We start from the raw sequence: 19,331 nt of genomic DNA on the forward strand, positions 1-19,331 counted from the left end.
CAAATGAAAGAGAGGGAAGCAGAAAAGAGGGAGAGAGACTTAGGGGAGGGGTGGGGAAGAAACACCTGGAATCACTAAGGTGAGTTGCAGTGAAGACTCTCCTGGAATCATCTTTGGCCGGAGGAAGCAGATGGCATAGCTGCCCTTAACAGCCTCCTAAGAAGCTCTAACAGGTCCCCATGTGAAAGGAAGATGGCTGTCAGTTGGGGGTGGAGGCCTACCCAGCTGTGTAAAGGGTTTTTTAAGATGAAATTATGGTTTACTGAGTAGCAAAGAGCAACATCCAGGTGCCTGAGAATTATGCCGACAGGATGCAAAGGCAAGAGAATATTGTGTAAACCTTATTTACAGATCAATAGATAATCTTTCATACACAAAAGGTCAGCTCCAGGAAGGCAGAGCAGTAAAGAAAGAAATATTGCTCGTAAATACAATATTGACTTGAAAAAAATCCACCCAGATGAATCCTTTGATATATACTCTTCTAGTCAAAGTATATTTCTTTATTCATGAATTTTTTTTCTTCCCCTAACCATTTCAGATTCTTTAGTGAAGTATGAAGGGAGTAATGAAGAAGGCTGATTTCTAGTTGTTTTGAATTCTGTGCCATCGAATGATCAGTATAAAGTGGAATCAAGTTTGAGAATTTCAGAGCAACATTTCAAAGTATGTGTATACAGCATTCAGTGTTCTTAAGTCAAATGACAACTCACCCCTACTCTTTGTAGTTTCCTGCTTTGCTGGCTGTGTTGATAAACATTTATCCTGGCTTAAGGAAATAAACAACTACTCCATCCTGCTGGTCCTCTCCAGATTCCTTCATCCATTTTATGTTTCTTCTTTGCCTTGAAGCAAGTAGTTCATCATTCCCCAAAATACCTGAAATCATTGCCAGCAACCCCCTACTTGGCTGCTGGATTGCAAAGCTGTTCATGACCGCTGCCCAGACACAAATAAGTGTGGGAGAAGAGGGAAACTTCACTGGGCTTTGTTTCCATGACATAATTAGGTTAGAGGACCACCTCTAAATTTGGGTGATTCCTCTCAGCAATTTGAAAAATATTTCAAAGGACCACAGTCTGAAAAGCCTGAATGATGCTTTGCTGGTAGTGTTTTTGGAGTGCAGAGCTGCTCTAGTTCTCAGGGTCACCTTGGGCTGCAACCTGGGAGCAATGTGCAGCTGAGAAAAGTCTGCCCTGGGCAATAAGTCCAAAGGCTTGAGAGGGACAGCTGTTCATTCCAGCTTCCTGATGGGGATCAGTGTGGCAGTGGTTGTGAAAGAACTTTATACTCTGTGGAATTATGTGAGTATATATACTTCTCAGAGCCGTCCAGGAGGATCATTTGACAGTGACACAATTCCTCTAAACTAAGTACAAGTTCTTTTCTTTTTCCAGTTAGAAAGCATGTTTCAGATACTCTGAGAATGATAACCTCCTCTCATGAACAGATGTGGCTGGAATCGGTCACCTCCAGTTTTGTCTGGACTTGACGGGGTAGTCAGGCAAGACTGAGGATTACTTAACACCTCAAAGTGAGAAAAGGATACAAAGAGGAGTCTGGACTTAATGACAGATGGCAGAGGTTTCAGCTCTTCCAGAGTCAAAGTCAGAGCTTCATCCTCTGTGTTCTGCCAGAGCTCCCCCTTCAGTCTAGGGCTACATACACACTCCTAACTTCCTCCCTTGCCCTTACTCCCTAGAAACAGGGCTGAGGGTCTCTTGCCAATAAGAATGAATGGCGCTGGCCACAAAGTACAGGCTAATATTAAACACCGGAGCTCTTAACTTTGCAGTGACTCCCCATCCCTTGGATTTCCCAGTTCCCCATTCGCAGACCTGCTATTATCATCATGGGCTGTGAAATGTGTGTGTGAGAGGGTTGTTTCTTCCTGACTTTCTCCTCTGCAGGGTGCTTCTCATGAGCCACATGTGACAGTCTGTGAATAGGGGTGTCCCTTTGCGTATCCCAGCTCTCTTTTGTTCTGCTATACTGAAGCTCTGTGGCCACCCCTAGTCCACTCAGACTTTTTCTAAAAGGAAGGAGAGAGGGGAAAGGAGGGATAGTAATTGGGAGGGAGAGAAAAAAAGAAGAAATGAAGGAAACCACCTGGGTAATAGGTACTAATAATTTTATATTTATATAGTTATTTGTGGTTTATATGCTAAAAACAATTTTTAAAATGTTTTTACAGGCCTAATCTGATTTAGTTTTTATAACCACCCAATTTATAGATAAAGAAACTGAGGTTTAGAGAAGGTAAAATTTATCTAGCTAATAAATAACAGCATCCTATCTGGAATCCAGTCCTTCTGATGTCATGTATAGTTGTTTTTTTTTTTTCTTTTTCTTTTTTATACTGCTCCATTAAATGTAAAGGCATGCCCCAAAGTTCTTTCTTGTTGAATACATGCTAAGCACCCTAGGTGAAACATGAAGGTCTTGGTAGCCACCATAACTCTCTATTAAACCCTTACTGGACTTTTTTTGAGGGTAGACTTGTAGACTTTGACTGGTTGGCCAGAAATAACCATCCTACAAATACTTAGTACATTTATTAATGTTTTTGTAGTTTACAGTATATTTTCATATGTGAACCTCAGTTGAAAGTCCTATAAGCTATGCACATCTCAGAGGTCTAGTGATTGGTCCAGGAATGAATGGTGGAGTCAGGATGAGGCTCTATACTTTTTTTTATCCTAAGGCCTATGCATTTTCTGTTACCTTGGATTTCCTCCACTGTGGTGTACCTAACCTGTGTTAGATTCTACAGAGTATAGCAAAGTCCATTTAAAGGGCCAGGACTCCTGAGTTGATCATAGCCCTGACCTTTCAGCATGACTGAATACATAACTTGTGAGGTGTAGGGCTCTCTGTTCAAAACTGTTAAAGCATTTCAAGATGGTGATAGCAGAGTATTAAACCTGGAATGAGGCCCTCTGAGTGTGGAACCCTTTTGAGCATGGAGCCAGTGAAGCTGGTCTTGCCTCTGACATGACTCAGGAGTGGAATTTCAGATAGTTTCTGGGGGTCCTATCAGAGAGCTGAAGTCCCAGGTCATATGGATTTTGTTCTGTTAAATCTTTTATTCCCTCTGTCACTCACCATCAGAGAGCTAAGCCACAATGGCCTAGAGCTCCTTATTATATTAATTGCTAACTCCAGTTCTCATAGATCAACAGTTAGGGGCAGAGTCAAGATATCACTAGTAGCTACTGTTTATTGAGCGTTTATTATGTCACAGGCACTGTGCAAAACACTTTATGTGCTCTGAATTGATCACAAGTGTAAGTGTTAGTCACTCAGTCATGTCCGACCCTTGGCTTGACTGTAGTCTGCCAGACTCCTCTGTCCATGAAATTCTCCGGGAAAGAATACGCAGGTGATTTCCATCTTTATCCTTCCCTGTATCACTACACCTTTTCTTAGTGACTTTGTGGCTTTTCCCATCAATCAGTGGATTCTATTTCTCCATCTCTTAAAGCTGGGTTGGTCCCAAGAATGATAAAATGCAACAGAAGAAATGGTGTGTAAATTCAGGGTTTGTCTCAAGAGGCTTACAAGCTTACTCTTTCTTTTGGAATCCCAGGTCTGCTGTGAGACCAAGCCTGTGTGAGTTGGCTAGAAATGAATACCACTTGGTGGAGAGCTGTCATCCCAAACCGAGACTATCCAGGGCGGCCAGCACCCACTTCACCTGCCAGCTAACTCCAGATACACGAGTGAGCTGAGCTGAGGTCAGGCCAATAGAGTCCAACTTGGCCAATGGATTTCACTGATCAACTCACAGATAGGTAAGAAATGATACATCATTTTTGCTTAAAAACTGTCTTTTGGAGGTAAGTAAGTACTCATTCTTATTATATTAATAGATAACAGATGCACATCCATTATTATTTCTGAGGAAACAAGCTTTGAGAGGTTATATTCGTGCCTGTGATCAGTAGTTAATAAATGGTTCTGGAAAGTGTGACTCTATAGGTCAAGTTCTTATCTGTTATTTTGCGGGGTCCCACTATAGCACTCAGGGTTCTGTCAAGCCCTTAGCTAATTTGAAAGCTGAGTGGAAGAAGCAATCTTTTTGCAGATAGAGTCAGGCCCAAGGGATGGAGCTCAAACACCAAGAATCTCTCTGCTGATAAAAATACCATGTCTATTATTAACCAAAACTTTAATATAAAACATTGTAATCTATCAAAGGAAAAAATGCTTACACGCAGAACAGGAGAGATGATGCCTTTGAGGTCAAGGTTACAAGCTAAATGCTAGCAGAAATTTTGGCTGCATCTCATTAACACTGAATTATGACTGAGTTCTGCAAGAGGTCTGTGTGACAATCCCATTAATGCAAATGGCATTCCTTATGATGTCTGCTTTTGTAAATGAAAATCAAATGCAATTATGTCAGTGGAATTTACTCATTAAGCTAAACTAAAACCCACAAGCAAGTGTCTCCTCACTTCCTCTTCTGCCCCACATCTTTGATTACAAGCAGTTGCTCCCCAGAGTTGCAAATGGATATTTTGCTAAAATACGAGTGTACAATTTGATGATAGAAGGGGCACCAGAATACAGAAGTTCTTACAGATATCGGAGGTTGGGAAGGTTCTGGAAGGCATCAGGGTCGATGTATAGCAGGTTGTTGGCCTTTTCAATTCTACTGTGAAGGAGAAAAGAACATGCACATGACCTTACTGGTAAGGAGTGCTATGGTATTTTTCATATTCTGCAAAGAGTATGTTAATAAGTTATTCACCCATGTATCCATCTCTTTGTCTATCCATCATTTCCACAAAGATTGAGCATGCATGTGGGGTCTTTTACTATACTAAACTGTGCAAACAAAATATTAACCCTGTCTTATATAACTCTCATCACTGAAGTCTTCCTGGAATCTATTCATCAGAGACAAACAAAGCACGGCTGGGTGAGTCATTTCACCCTGAACTCAGTTGAGTGTTTAACCAATAAGGATCACCCAGGGTCTGAGGAGGGTAGGGATGAGTCTAATGGAGGAAACTTTTGTTTTTGTTTTTTTTTTCTGCTTGGGAGACGAGAGAAGGGGATGGACAGCAACAAAGAGGGTGAACAGTCAAAGGAGATTGGAGAAAAGTAAAGTGAAAGGTCAAAGGAAAATGAAGATTAAGGGATAAGCAGTGAACATCTCTGGCTTTCACGGTGCAGTCCCAACAGACAGCAGCTGGCAAGGTGCCAGTGAGTCCCTCATGCTCAATGGAGGCTGCTGTCACAACTCATGGGAAGTGATGGCTTCTGCCCTGGGCTGACCTGTGCCATGTCTTGATCAATAGTCTGGAGGTGGGCATGTTCACATTTGGATTCCGACAGAGAGAGGCTGCCCTTTCCTCATCTGGCTGGATCAATGTATATTTGCAGAGATGCTCTGTATTAATTACTTCCTCCCTGTTTCATTAGCTTTAATGTTGCAGTAACCTGTAGCTACACAGATCCAAGTGCCAGGTAATTAATCATTTTAAATACAGGCAGTGTTACATGGAGGTGAGCACCTCTCCATGTCGGGGAGAGATGAAAGAGCCATCCCATTAGCTCCACTGCCCGTTGAGCTGCACAGAGGGACATCTACTTGACCTTGCCCAGAGGGCTGGCCGCCCTTTGGTTCACTCCTCTGATACTCTCTGTGGGTTCTGAGACCCTGGTCAGATCTTTTTTCCCAGCTAGGGTAGGAGAGGCCAAACAGAGAGAGAGGGAAGGCATCAGTTGCAGAGGCTTAATGACAGCGAAGAAGGATGAGAGTGGGAGGTAGAAAAGGAAAGGGAGGGCAGAGTCTGTCATAATGGACAGACTGTCATTACTAAACAAATTCATATATATGTATGTATGTGTATATGAATTATGTATATGTGTATATATGTATATATACTTGGCAAATGCTAAGAAGTTTTTAAAAAGATACAAAAGAGTCAAGAGATTTATGTTTAAGTCCTTATCCTGCTGTGGATTTGGCTGGCTGACTAGACAAGCTTCACAACTTCTCTCTGTCTTTCATTCCTCATCTGTAAAATTAGGAAAGTGGTTCAGTGGCTTTCCTAACTGTGTTCTCTGAGAATTTTGTAAGATATTCATCAGTGCTTCACAGAGGAACCTTTCCAATGACACTAGCTGAGAAACTCTTAATACAATATCTTTCTTGGAGATTCCAAGTGTATATTTGCATATTATAGACTCGGAGTTTTCCTATAGTAGGTGAGTCTGTCTAACTTGTTTGACCATAGAATCTTTTTCCTTTTTTGTAACAGTAATTTTCTGTTTAATGATACACAGAATACACTTTGGAAAAATTTGGACCTGTCTCCAAAGTCTCATCTGGCTTTGATAATTTATAGTAACTTTAGACTGGTATGCAACAGAGGTGTATCTGTGTGAGTACTGGCATGTATATAAAACTAGAATGTCAACAAGAGAAAATACATTTGGTTGGACTAGTAAAGAAGCCAAGGATTGTTATGATAACTTACTGTACGCCAGTTTATGTGTTAGATCTATATAACATTTATCATCTCATTTATTCATCACAGTGATCCTATGAGGCATGCAATTTTATCATTCCCACTTTAAAGAAAGAAAGCTAAGTCTTAGCATGATTTTTACATCTTGACCAAGGTTCCATGGTGAGTATGTGGCATAGGCTAGCAGTCAAACTAAGACTGCCCACCTTCAAATACATCATGAGGAATTTATTTTGGGCTTTGACTGTGGAACAAATTTGAATGAGAGGATGAGCTGGAAGTATTAATATGTGCAGTCACAGAGCTAGGTTCTTGAGTTTACTATGCAAAAAAACCCTGAGAAGGAAGAACCAGAATAAGACTAAGCTCTGGACTGGTACCTGAGTCACCAGGCAGAGATACATGGCAGCACCTGTTGGACTGACTTTGACAGCCTAAAACAAAATTCTAGGAGCCTGAGGACAGAGGAGAGCCAGGGCCTCCCAGGAATATAAGTGAACTTTAAGGCTACTACCAAAAGCAGGCATGAGCAAAACCCCACAGAGTCTTGCTTACATTTCATGCAGTTTGGGCAGGTTGGAGAACACATTTGCCTCTATCACTTCCAAGACATCATTCTGTGAGATCTCTCTGCAAAGAAAGAAATATAATTCAAGTCAGTTCAGCTACAGTCCATAATGGATTTAGGGCTCAGCCTAGAGCCTTGTGCCTGTAGTGATTCATGAGACACACAGAACCCTACTCCCGCTCGCAAAGCAGTCAGCTGTAATGATGAGGCAAAGCTAACAACATAAGATGCTAATACTTACAGAACAATGAGAGAATGAACCCAAGGCAGTGACTCTGGTCAGAAATGATTCAGTCTATAGATGTAGCCACAGAGGCCCAGGGAGGGAAAGAGACTTGATTAAAAGTATTTAGGGAATATACAGGGTGCAAACAAACTTTAAATAGACCAGGATCAGCAAACTTCTTCTAGAGGACCATGCAGTAAAATTTTTATTTTTTGGCTTTATGAATCATTTGGTCTCTGTTGCAACTACTCAGTTGATATTGTTGCCTAAAAGTAGGCATAGATATCATGTAAATGAATGAGCATGCCTGTGTTCCAGTAAAACTTTATCCATAAAAACAGATGGCAAGCTGGGTTTGGTGTTATGGGCAATAGTTTGGTGACCCTGCCCTAGACCATGGAGGCAAGTTCTCTCTGCTCTGCTGCTTTGGAAAATGAGAACAAGTCAGTCTCTTTTAAATACACATCCATGCTGTTACCCAAGTAGAGATTGTTACTGCAAGACTTTTGACATTACTGTTGCTTGGCCAAAAATACCCAGGAAAGATCCTTCAGGTCCCAGCCTGTTTGCTCCTGGAGTAATTGGAAGGGAGTGGACGATGAAGTCCACTCTGCAGAAGCCCAGAGCTTATGAGGACGAAAGGGAGAGAAGGGCGACTTAATCAGTTAATGTTTATAAAGTGGCTCAAAGATGAAACATGCTATTATTAGGCCTCCTGAGGAAGACTCTCATGCAGTTTTAATGTGGCAGTGAGAGAGTTTCAGAAAATCTCATAGTCGGTGTGCATTCAAATTGGCTCAGGCGAGGAGCTGTCTGCTGGCCTGAGATTTTGCTGAGAAGCTCTAGAAATGCTCTTGATTAAGGGAAAGGCCTGGAGATCAGGACAGGGAAAAGGCCTGTCAGGGGAGGGGAAGTATGACTGTGAGCACAGGGGCTGGCAACATGGAGGGGGAGCAGGGGATGGGTGGGGAGCTGTCAGTTCAATGGTGGCAGGATCCCTTCTCTCACGCCCCCATTAACAAGGAGACATTTTGTGAGAGAAGTTCAGTTCAGTCACTCAGTCGTGTCCGACTGTTTGAGACCCCATGGACTGCAGCGTGCCAGACTTCCATGTCCATCACCAACTCCCAGAACTTGCTCAAACTCATGTCGGTTGAGTTGGTGGTGCCATCCAACCATCTCATCCACTGTTGTCCCCTTCTCCTCCTGTCTTCAATCTTTTCCAGCATTAGGGTCTTTTCCAAGGAGTCAGTTCTTTGCATCAGGAGGCCAAAGTACTGGAGTTTCAGCCTCAGCACCAGTCCTTCCAATGAACATTCAGGACTGATTTCCCTTAGGATGAGCTGGTTGGATCTCCTTGCAGTCCAAGGTATTCTCGAAAGTTTTCTTCAACACTATAGTTCAAAAGCATCAGTTCTTCAGTGCTCAGCTTTCTTTAGAGTTCAACTCTCATATCCATACATGACTACTGGAAAGACCATAGCTTTGACTAGACAGACCTTTGTTGGCAAAGTAATGTCTCTGCTTTTTAACATGCTGTCTAGGTTGGTCATAGCTTTTCTTCCAAGGAGCAAGCGTCTTTTAATTTCATGGCTGCAGTCACTGTCTGCAGTGATTTTGGAGCCCAAGAAAATATAGTCTGTCACTGTTTCCATTGTTTCCCCATTGATTTGCCATGAAGTGATGGGACTGAATGCCATGATCTTAGTTTTTTGAATGTTAAGTTTTAATCCAGCTTTTCCATTCTCCTCTTTCACTTTCATCATGAGGCTCTTTAGTTCTTCTTCGCTTTCTGCCATAAGAGTGTTGTCATCTGCATATCTGAGGTTATTGATATTTCTCCTTGTACTCTTGATTCCAGCTTGTCCTTTCATCCACTTGGCATTTCACATGATGTACTCTGCATATAAGTTACCTAAGTAGGATGATAATATACAGCCTTGATGTACTCCTTTCCCTATTTGGAACTAGTCTGTTGTTCCATGTCCAGTTCTAACTGTTGCTTCTTGACCTACATACAGATTTCTCAAGAGGCATGTCAGGTGGTCTGGTATTCCCATCTCTTGAAGAATTTTACAGAGTTTGTGTGATCTACACAGTCAAAGGCTTTGGTGTAATCAATAAAGCAGTAGATATTTTTCTGGTGTTCTCTTGCTATTTTGATGACCCAATGGATGTTGGCAATTTAATCTCTGGTTCCCCTGCCTTTTCTAAATCCAGCTTGAACATCTGGAAGTTCATGGTTCACATGCTATTGAAGGCTGATTTGGAGAATTTTGAGCATAACTTTGCTAGCGTGTGAGATGGGTGCAATTGTGCAGTAGTTTAAGCATTCCTTGGCAGTGCCTTTCTTTGGGATTAGAATGAAAACTGACCTTTTCCAGTCCTGTGGCCACTGCTGAGTTTTCCAAATTTGTTGGCATATTGAGCGCATCACTTTCACAGCATCATCTTTTAGGATTTGAAACAGCTCAACTGGAATTCCATCACCTCCACTAACTTTGTTCAGAGTGATGCTTCCTAAGGCCCACTTGAGTTCATATTTCAGGATGTCTGGCTCTAGGTGAGTGATCATGCCATCGTGGTTATCTGGGTCGTGAAGATCTTTTTCGTATAGTTCTTCTGTATATTCTTCCCACCTCTTCTTTATATCTTCTGCTTCTGTTAGATCCATTTCTGTCCTTTATTGTGCCCATCTTTGCATGAAATGTTCCGTTGGTATCTCTAATTTTCTTGAAGAGCTCTCTAGTCTTTCCCATTATATTGCTTTCCTCTATTTATTTGCATTGATCACTGAAGAAGGCTTTCTTATCTCTCCTCACTGTTCTTTGGAACTCTGCATTCAAATGGGTATATCTTTCCTTTTCTCCTTTGCCTTTAGCATCTCTTCTTTTCATAGCTATTTGTAAGGCCTCCTCAGATAACCATTTTGCCCTTTTGCACTTCTTTATCTTGGGAATGGTCTTGATCCCTGCCTTCTGTACAATGTCATGAACCTCCGTCCATAATTCTTTAGGCACTCTGTCTATCAGATAATCCCTTGAATCTATTTGTCACTGCCACTGTGTAATTGTAAGGGATTTGATTTAGGTCATACCTGAATGGCTTAGTGGTTTTCCTTACTTTCTTCAGTTTAGGTCTGAATTTGGCAAAAAGGGGTTCATGATCTGAGCCTCAGGCAGTTCCTGGTCTTGTCTTTGCTGACTGTATAGAGCATCTCCATTTTCAGCTGCAAAGAATATAATCAATCTAATTTCAATATTGACCATCTGGTGATGTATACGTGTGGAGTCTTCTCTTATGTTTTTGAGAGAAGAGCACCTCTAATACTATCATAGCTTCCTTCATGATTCATTTGGTAAATTTAACTGCCTTCATACTTTTCACAGTTGAATATAAATAAGGGTGATGTGTGCATGCATGTTTTAAGAGGATGTCCTGGCCATTGGGTGTTTATTTGCTTCTCTGTCCTTCCAGTGGGAAGAGTGCTGGGTGGTATAGGAATGAGAGGAGTAGGAAAGGAGTGAGTGAATTGAAAGTCACTCACTGTGTCAGACTCTTTGCAACCCCATGGACTATACAGTCCATGGAATTCTCCAGGCCAGAATACTGGAGGGGGTAGTCATTCCCTTCTCCAGGGGATCTTCCCAACCCAAGGATCGAGCCCAGGTCTCCCACATTGCAGGTGGATTCTTAACCAGCTGAGCCACCAGGAAAGCCCAAGAATACTGGAGTGGGCAGCCTATCCCTTCTCCAGGGGATCTTCCTGGCCCAGGACTCAAACTGGTGTTTCCTGCATGGTAGGCGGATTCTTTATCAGCTAAGCTATGAGGGAAGCCCACAGGAAAGGAGTGGGAGACTTCAAAAAAGGAGACATTTTTTGAAGACTTTAAGGAGTCAAGTGAAAGAGCTGCACAGGCAGAAGATAGGCAGGGAGGGAAGCACTGGATGACAGAGAGGGTTTAAATGCAGATGAGCCCGTATCATCCAAAAGCTATTGTGTTTCCAGGTTCACATACCATCCCCTTGTAGTATCTCAGCCTAATACTGCCTAGAAGATAGACATTTCTCCTTTCCTGAATTCATGTACTGAATTCATCCCATCCACATTCTCTTATGTGGATTTTTTGCCAAAGAGAACTAAAAATTATTAAAACAAATAAGCCAAGAAACACTTCTAAATTAATTCTTTCAGAAGGTAGTTCATATTTTATGGCTTCAGGTTCAGAGACAGGAGAGGGTGTTAGGCTTGGAAGGTGGTAGAGAGAGCCTTTAGCAGGAGGAGGGCTGGAGGGAGGTGAGCAGCATACAGTAGTGAAAAAACACCTTACTGGGAAATTGAGGGTTCTTGCTCCATTTCAAACTAGTTCTGCCTCTAGTTATTTCTATTACCATTGACTAGGTATCTACTATTTACCAGCCCTGTACATGCATTCTCCTCAATCCCTTTAGCATGCCTGTGAAGTTGGTATTTTAATCTCCATGTTAATAGACAGCCCTATCTGTATGCAGAACAGCTCTGGCTGACTGCAGGGCTGGAACACTTTGTTCTACATGCCTTGCCTCCCAAGCCATGTTGGGTCTAATATTTCCACTCCTATATATTTACTCAAGGGAAAGAAAAATTCATGCCCTCCCAAAGACTTGTGCACAGATACTCATAGCAGCTTAATTGGATAAACTGTAACATATTAATACAATGGTATATTACTCATCCATAAAGTGGAACAAACTGCTGTTTCAACATAGTTGAATCTTTAAAAAAAATTACACTTAGTGGAGGAATGCAGACTATTTATATGAGGGTCTAGAAGAAGAAAAACTAATCTACAGTGATAAAAATCAGAGTAATTGTCACTTGGGGCCTGGGATGGAGTTTGCTAATGGGAGAGGCAGCAGGACTTTCTGGGATGATGCAAACGTTCTCTTTCAAGATTGGGGAAGCAGTAACATAAGTTTATCTAACTTTGAACTTTAGGTTTAAAGTGAATGCATGTATTTTAGTGTATATGAAACATACCTTCATACAGTTGTAGAGCAATACTTTTTATTCAGAGGAAGGATAGTAAATTCCATTCCGTTTATGTCTTGAGAACTCTGAATTGAGAGCTATTGGAAAAATGTTGTCTGGTCTGAAGGTGGTTCTGAAAGTTCTATCAAATCCTAGTGTGATCTGGAGATTATAGATAAGGTTCCTTCCCCTCTTGACTGTCTCCTCTGCATCTCCCCAACCCTTCACTGAAATCTATGAAGTGAATAGCTGAACTAGGTCAAAGAATCAGAGTTTTTCAACTCTGACTGCACTCTAGAACCTTCTGGTGGACTTTTAAAAAAAATCCAAGGCCTGGGTTCATATCTGAGAATTGGATTTATTTAGTCTGGGGTGAGACTCTGGCATTATTTTTTCCCCCTTGTTCTTTAATTCTGCAAACAATGGTGGTTCTAATGTGCATAAAGGATTGAAAACTATTGATCTAGATGATATTAAGTTCCTGTTTAGACCTGTGCTCTCCATCTTACAGAAGGTTTGCTTCAGGAGCAAGGGCCAATTTTCCTTGTTCTGCTAGGACAACAAATTCGAGAAATACAGTTCTTGGAGCACAAAAGGAAATAAAATTGAGAGAAAATAGTATGAGAAACCTGGAGATAGAACCTGGAAGTGGGAGTAAAATATAAGAGGTACTATTGAATAGTTACTTTTGATTTTTCATAAGAGAACTTAATCAAAAGGTCAACATTTCAAATGTTCAATGTGTAACAAGGGATATTGTGGAAAATATGTAAAAGCATCTTGTATTTTATTGTTATTCCAGTTGCTCAGTCATGTTCAACTCTTTGCAACCCCATGGACTGCAGCACAGCTTCCCTGGCCTTCACTATCTCCTGGCATTTGCTTAAACCCATGTCCTTTGAGTTAGTGATGCCATCCAACTATCTCATTCTCTGTCATTCTCTTCTCCTTCTGCCTTCAGTCTTGCCCTGTATCAGGGTCTTTTCCAGTGAGTCAGCTCTTTTCATCGGGCGGCCAAAGTATTGGAGCTTCAGCTTCAGTATCAGTCTGGGGCTCATTGATGTGTGGATGCAGAAGAAGATGTGAGAGTTCATCTCTCTTCTATTAAGCAAGATGCTGAAATGTTTTGGGAATATGTAAAAAAAAAACAACTGGTACTCTTCCGTCTAAAATTTTTTGAATATTATTTTGCATAACACATGTTATTTATATTAATATGTAGAAATGTATTACTTTAAAAAAATAGACTGACAGAATATTTCCCAATTTTAATTTCTAGAATGACAAATGACAAAAAATTGGGGAACTATCCAATGTAGGCTGAATTCTGCCCTTCTTGGGTGAGGGGTCCTGATTCTGTGGAAAGGTTGTTTCCAGAGTTGAGACTCTTCCCATTTTCCCAGGCAGTGCTTCTCATGACTCACATAGAAATCACCTGGGGATCTTGTTAAAATGCAGATTCTCTATGGGAAGATCTTGAGAGGGTCCGAGGTTCTGCCTTTCTAATACCTAGGGTGATGGGGATGTTGCTGATCTTGAGACCACACTTGGATTGCAAGGTTCTTCTGAAGAATGGTATTAACCCCCTACCAGGCCTTTCTCCCCAATGTACATAGGGATGGATATGAAAAGCATGATAGAGGAGGAGTGAAGTTCTTGATTTTAAAAATCTTTTATCTTCTGGAACCCCCTCCCTTACTCTCTCATTGAAGTTTTCCTGTTCTCTAGATTGTCACAATAATTCTTTCTCAGTTAAAGCCTTTGCTACTTTGTTTTGTTATTGCTAATTTTTGGTGATGAGGCAGTGGTCATTGCCTAATTCCCCAACCTGACTTTGAGTTCCTAGATGGTATTTTATCCATTTATCTTTGTATCTCCAGCACCAAGTGCTAAGTTGAAGCATGATAAGTATTCAATAAATGTTTAGTGGGAGAATGTGTAGATGGAGGAAAAGTAGTCCTTAGGTTCAGAAACAGTATCTGCAAAACTGTGAAGGAGATGAAGTTTGTCTTCTGTAGTCTTTCACCCCTCTTCTGTAGCCAACACATGGTATGTAACAATCAAGCCTAGCTTGTCCATGAGCTAGATTTTTGTCCCAGGAATTTTTCTACAATTAATACATAGCGTGGAAGGGACACATGCATGGATTTTGATCTGCTGTGCGAATAGCTTCTGGATGCCCATATGCATCATGGTGTTTCCCAGTTCCTCTCTGGCTCACAGGTGAGGTCATTGAATTGACCAAATACCCATAGAGATGAAAACAGGAGAGATGACTGGTGTAACTCTAGGAGTTCTTAAGGCATTTGATCAAATGTTAGGTCTCTTCTGTGCACAGAATTCTATGTTTCTTTGAAGGAAGGAGAGATGCGCTTGAATGAAGTGCTGGAGCTTATCAGGACATTCTCTCTGGAGTTTCAGAGTGAGAATTAGATTCTCCAGATTTTCATTCCTCTGGCCAACAAAAGGGTTAGTGTTCATTTAAGTACACGTATTGGGGTGGGGTGTCGGTAGGATGGACTTGAATGAATGAGCATGTAGCGTTCAGCTAGATCTAGCATGAAATTTTAATCTTGGACTGATACTCATTTGTCCACCATTTCACCCGACACTCCTTTTCCAAATGCTGGTTTCACTAGAAAAAAGTTGCTATAGGTTTGTAGGCTAGGGAAAAACTGAAGAAGTTCAAAGAACATCTATGAATTGGAAAACAGGGTGTAATAAGAAATCAAATGCTCATTGTCTTCGCTTTCTTTTTGATACAGGAGATAGTCTGCACCTAGGTTTCCCCTGTCTTTTCCTTCCTCCTCTGACTTTCCATAGAGTATTTTCTTTTAATAAATCCAACCTACCTCTCCATAACTGGACATTCAATTACATTAAAATATTTTTAATGCCCAACGAGTCAAATTTCTTCTTTTTTTCTATGTAATAACCTCAAATGTTGACTGGTTTCTCTTCCCTGAGTCCCCCTGTGGGACCCCTCACACGCACTGTCATAGCCCTCAGAGACTGCACTGGGTTTGTGTTCTGTCTTGTCTCCTTCACCAGACAAAGAACTCCTGGAGGACGGTGACATTGCCTTTCATCTTAGTATTTCTGCTTCTAGCCAAGTGTTTGCTGAATGACTGAATTATCTTTGAAAGATTATAAAGGATTTTCTCCGTTTGGTCTTGCACAATAAAGCTGTGTTCTTGAAAACCTGCAGGAAACGGAGTATTTGCAAATCAGAATGTGTATTAGCACAGGAAAAAAGCATCTGGTGTCCCAGAGCCTAGGAGTGAATCTTTAGAAGAGTGAAGAAGTAATTCAACGAATTGTTCAAATTTTGATCAAGCAGCTTTTGTATTTCAGGTACTAGGTCTGTGTTGGGGCTCTAACAGAGAATAAATTGGGTCCTGGTTTTTATCAATCATCTTTAACTCAGGGAGTCTGGTATTCTAGGCCTGCCTTAGATAGCTGGTTGTTATCTTTATTTGGTGGGCTCTTCCTAGAATAGAAAAAATGGATTGTTGGTATGTTGCATTTGAATATAACTACAGATATTAAAATAATATACTTTCATATATAATGTATAATTATATACGTTCTATATATTAAGTATTATATATATGTAGCCTACCAGACTGTTCTGTCCATGGGATTTTCCAGGCAAGAATACTAGAGTGGACTGCCATTTCCTTCTCCAGGGGATCTTCCCAACCCAGGGATTGAACCCGGGTCTCCCGCATTGTAGGCAGATGCTTTACTGTCTGAGCCACCAGGGAAGCCCATTATATATACACACACAGGTATATATTCCTACTTTATGTCTTGTCTATTCCCTTAATTCTTCTAGAAATGTGCCATATGGCTTAAGTAAATACATAATGTTCAGGTGAAAATTTCTGTGAAAATGCATCTGAGAAAATGTCATAAAAGTGAAAGAGTTAGTCGTTCAGTCGTGTCTGACTCTTTACGACTCAATGAACGGTAGCCCACCAGGCTCCTCTGTCCATGGAATTCTCCAGGCAAGAGTAGGAGGTAGGTAGCAAGAGTGGACTAGGTAGCCATTCTCTTCTCCAGGGGATCTTCCCAACCCAGGAATCAAACCCAGGTCTTCTGCAGTGCAGGCAGATTCTTTACCATCTGAGACACAAGGGAAGCAGAAAATGTTATGCTGCTAAGTCGCTTCAGCCGTGTCCGACTCTGTGCAACCCCATAGATGGCAGTCCACCAGGCTCTCCTGTCCCTGGGATTCTCCAGGCAAGAACACTGGAGTGGGTTGCCATTTCCTTCTCCAATGCATGAAAGCGAAAAGTGAAAGTGAAGTCGCTCAGTCGTGTCTGACTCTTTGCGATCCCATGGACTGCAGCATACGAGGCTCCTCCATCCATGGGATTTTCCAGGTAAGAGTACTGGAGTGTGTTGCCATTGCCTTCTCCGAGAAAATGTCATACATCTTTCTAAATATATACTCCTGCCCTCATTTAGAATTCCCATGGGATTAGGTCTGGTGACTTTGCATTAGAAACCTGAGGTCAAATTCTGCCTCTGTTTCTTACTAGGTGTATAACTGGGCAAGTTAGAGTCTCTATGAGTTTCAATTTCCTTATCTGCAAAATGGGAATAATTGATACCACACAGGGATGTCAGAGGCATTAAATAAGATGGTATGTGTGAAAGCACAATGTTCCTTGTGGGGTAAACTTCAAATATCAATGTAAAGGCTGCCATCTCTTTGCGGTATTTAAGACTGGACTCTTCTGCAGCTGGGAGATACTGGGCTAGCCAACTACTGGCTGGAAAAAATAGTGCTAGCAAGTGTCCTAGGAACACTTCTCTTAACCCCACCTACAGATCATTTAAATTCTTAAGCTGTACTATGACATTATCCCAAACATCATTCTGAGGCTTACCCACAATGAGATCCTCTATCTGGTCTGTTGTCCAACAAAGGAGATTAGGCACAGCATGTGGATACCCCAACAAGGATGTCTGCATTACTGAAGTCATAATCTGAAAAGGATGCTGATCCCTTCAAGAGAGGGTCAGTACAGAGGGGGCCATGTTGTCAGGGTGAGCCAACAGGTACCTCTCCTCTCCACAGGTGGTAGCTGGTAGGTACCTTCCTTTCTCCACATGTCCCGTCTGCTTCCTTCTCCCTGGGCAAAGTGCATCTTCACTGAAGATGCTCTAAGGATATCCCCAAACGAGACAGAAATAAAGGCACCCTCAGTGACTCGATCTAATTCAGATGTCTGAATTCAACTCCCTCACTTTTAAATACATCAACAACAAACTTACGTTCATTTTTAGTTTTGTCTTAATTTAAAATGTTAAGTAATAATCTATATGTTGGAATATTTCCTTTGCTTTCCTCAGCAGATGAAGAAAGGAACTAAAAATCACAGACATAATAACTGATGTTTCAGTTCAGTTGCTCAGTCATGTCTGACTCTTTGCAGCCCCATGGACTGCAGCACACCTGACCTCCCTGTCCATCACCAACTCCCAGAGTTTACTCAGACTAATGTCCATTGAGTCAGTGATGCCATCCAACCATCTCATCCTCTGTTGTCCCCTTCTCCTCCTGCCTTCAATCTTTCCCAGCATCAGAGCCTTTTCCAATGAGTCAGTTCTTTGCATCATGTGGCCAAAGTATTGGAGTTTCAGCTTCAACATCACTCATCCCAATGAGTATTCAGGACTGATTTCCCTTAGGATGGACAGGTTGGGTCTTCAAGATCTTAAGAGTCTTCTCCAATGCCACAGTTCAAAAGCATCAATTCTTCAGCATTCAGCTTTCTTTATAGTCACACTCTTACATCCATACATGACCACTGAAAAAACCGTAGCTTTGACTAGACAGACCTTTGTTGGCCTCAGACGTTTGTAGGCAACTGTTGTTTACTATGCACTTATTCTGTGCCAAGCAATTTTTCTGTGCTTTACATTTATTAAATTGTTTAATCCTCACAACCCTATGAGGTAAGTGCCATCCTTGATCCCTATACAGAATACGAGAATGAGGTATACAGAAGTTAAATAATTTCCCCAGTGCTGCACAGCCAATGAGAGAAACTGACCTGGGGTGTGAACCTACCACACATGGGGCCTCAGAAGGATGGCAGAAATCAGATAGGCCTACCTCCAGTGGCTCAGAGAACTCTTTCCACTTCAGAAGATTCTGTTGTTATTGTTTTAATTTCAAATAGAGTAGAAAATTTTGGCACAGCAAAATGAAAAACCTGAATACTACCCTCTTCCTCCATACAATACGGTACTTAGTTCTGACAAGGCAGCATATAAGTCAACGTGAAAATTCACCTTCCACAGATAAACCAAAGTCCCAAGCAGTGACTCATAGGAAAAGCACTTTTTTAGGGTATTCTCTACACGAGGGTAAAGCATGTAAGACATTAAAAAGCAGTGCCCCTGTCTTCTAAGGATCTGCAGTTTAGTTGAGCAGAAGCAACGTGCATGAGCCGTTGGGAGTGCAAAGTCAGGAGAAGCAGAGTTACATAAGAGAGGAATAACAGATGTCCAGCATGGAGAAGGGTAAGCAGGGGCATTCAACACATTTGATTTCCCCCCATATATTATATTTTCCTCTCACATCCTTGTTAAATGTCAGCATTTCTCCAGCTGTTAGTATCCTTCAAGATTTCCCTACTAGAACCTCTCTGCTGATGCCTCACTTGTCATCAGAACAAGTTTCCCTCTTACACCAAAGCCCTATGTCTACCAACTGCCAAAGCCATGTTCTACCACGTATTCCACACACCCTTGATGAATAACTAGTCTGGCAGGCTCATTACTTTCCTCTTCAACTCTCTCATGCCCCATTACAACCCTAGACAACAGCTCCACTTTCATCCCTACTGGTCCATTGGACCAATCCAAACTTTAAATCTTAGAGTCATCTCTGGCTCCTCTTCAACATGTAACAGATTCTAAATCCTCCCAATTACTTTTGTTTTAGTATTTCTTACAAACATCTCTTCATTTCTCACCATCATTATTGTGATTATGGCTCCGTGCAATTTCCACTGGACCAGC

At 41.5% G+C, this 19,331-nt stretch overlaps 1 protein-coding gene across 1 annotated transcript in view; it reads right to left on the reverse strand.

Moving 5' to 3' along the window:
• FSHR (follicle stimulating hormone receptor) overlaps positions 1–19,331 on the reverse strand; it is a 189,130-nt gene that overhangs the window by 64,264 nt on the left and 105,535 nt on the right. The window contains exons 3-4 of the mRNA XM_052649152.1: positions 7,041–7,115; positions 4,586–4,660 (exon numbers count right to left, since the gene is read on the reverse strand). Of these exons, the coding sequence (XP_052505112.1) occupies positions 4,586–4,660; positions 7,041–7,115 (150 nt within the window). The remainder of the gene's footprint in view (positions 1–4,585; positions 4,661–7,040; positions 7,116–19,331) is intronic.

This window comes from Budorcas taxicolor, chromosome 11 (genome assembly GCF_023091745.1).
Source record: "Budorcas taxicolor isolate Tak-1 chromosome 11, Takin1.1, whole genome shotgun sequence".
NCBI classification, from domain to species: Eukaryota; Metazoa; Chordata; class Mammalia; order Artiodactyla; family Bovidae; genus Budorcas; species Budorcas taxicolor.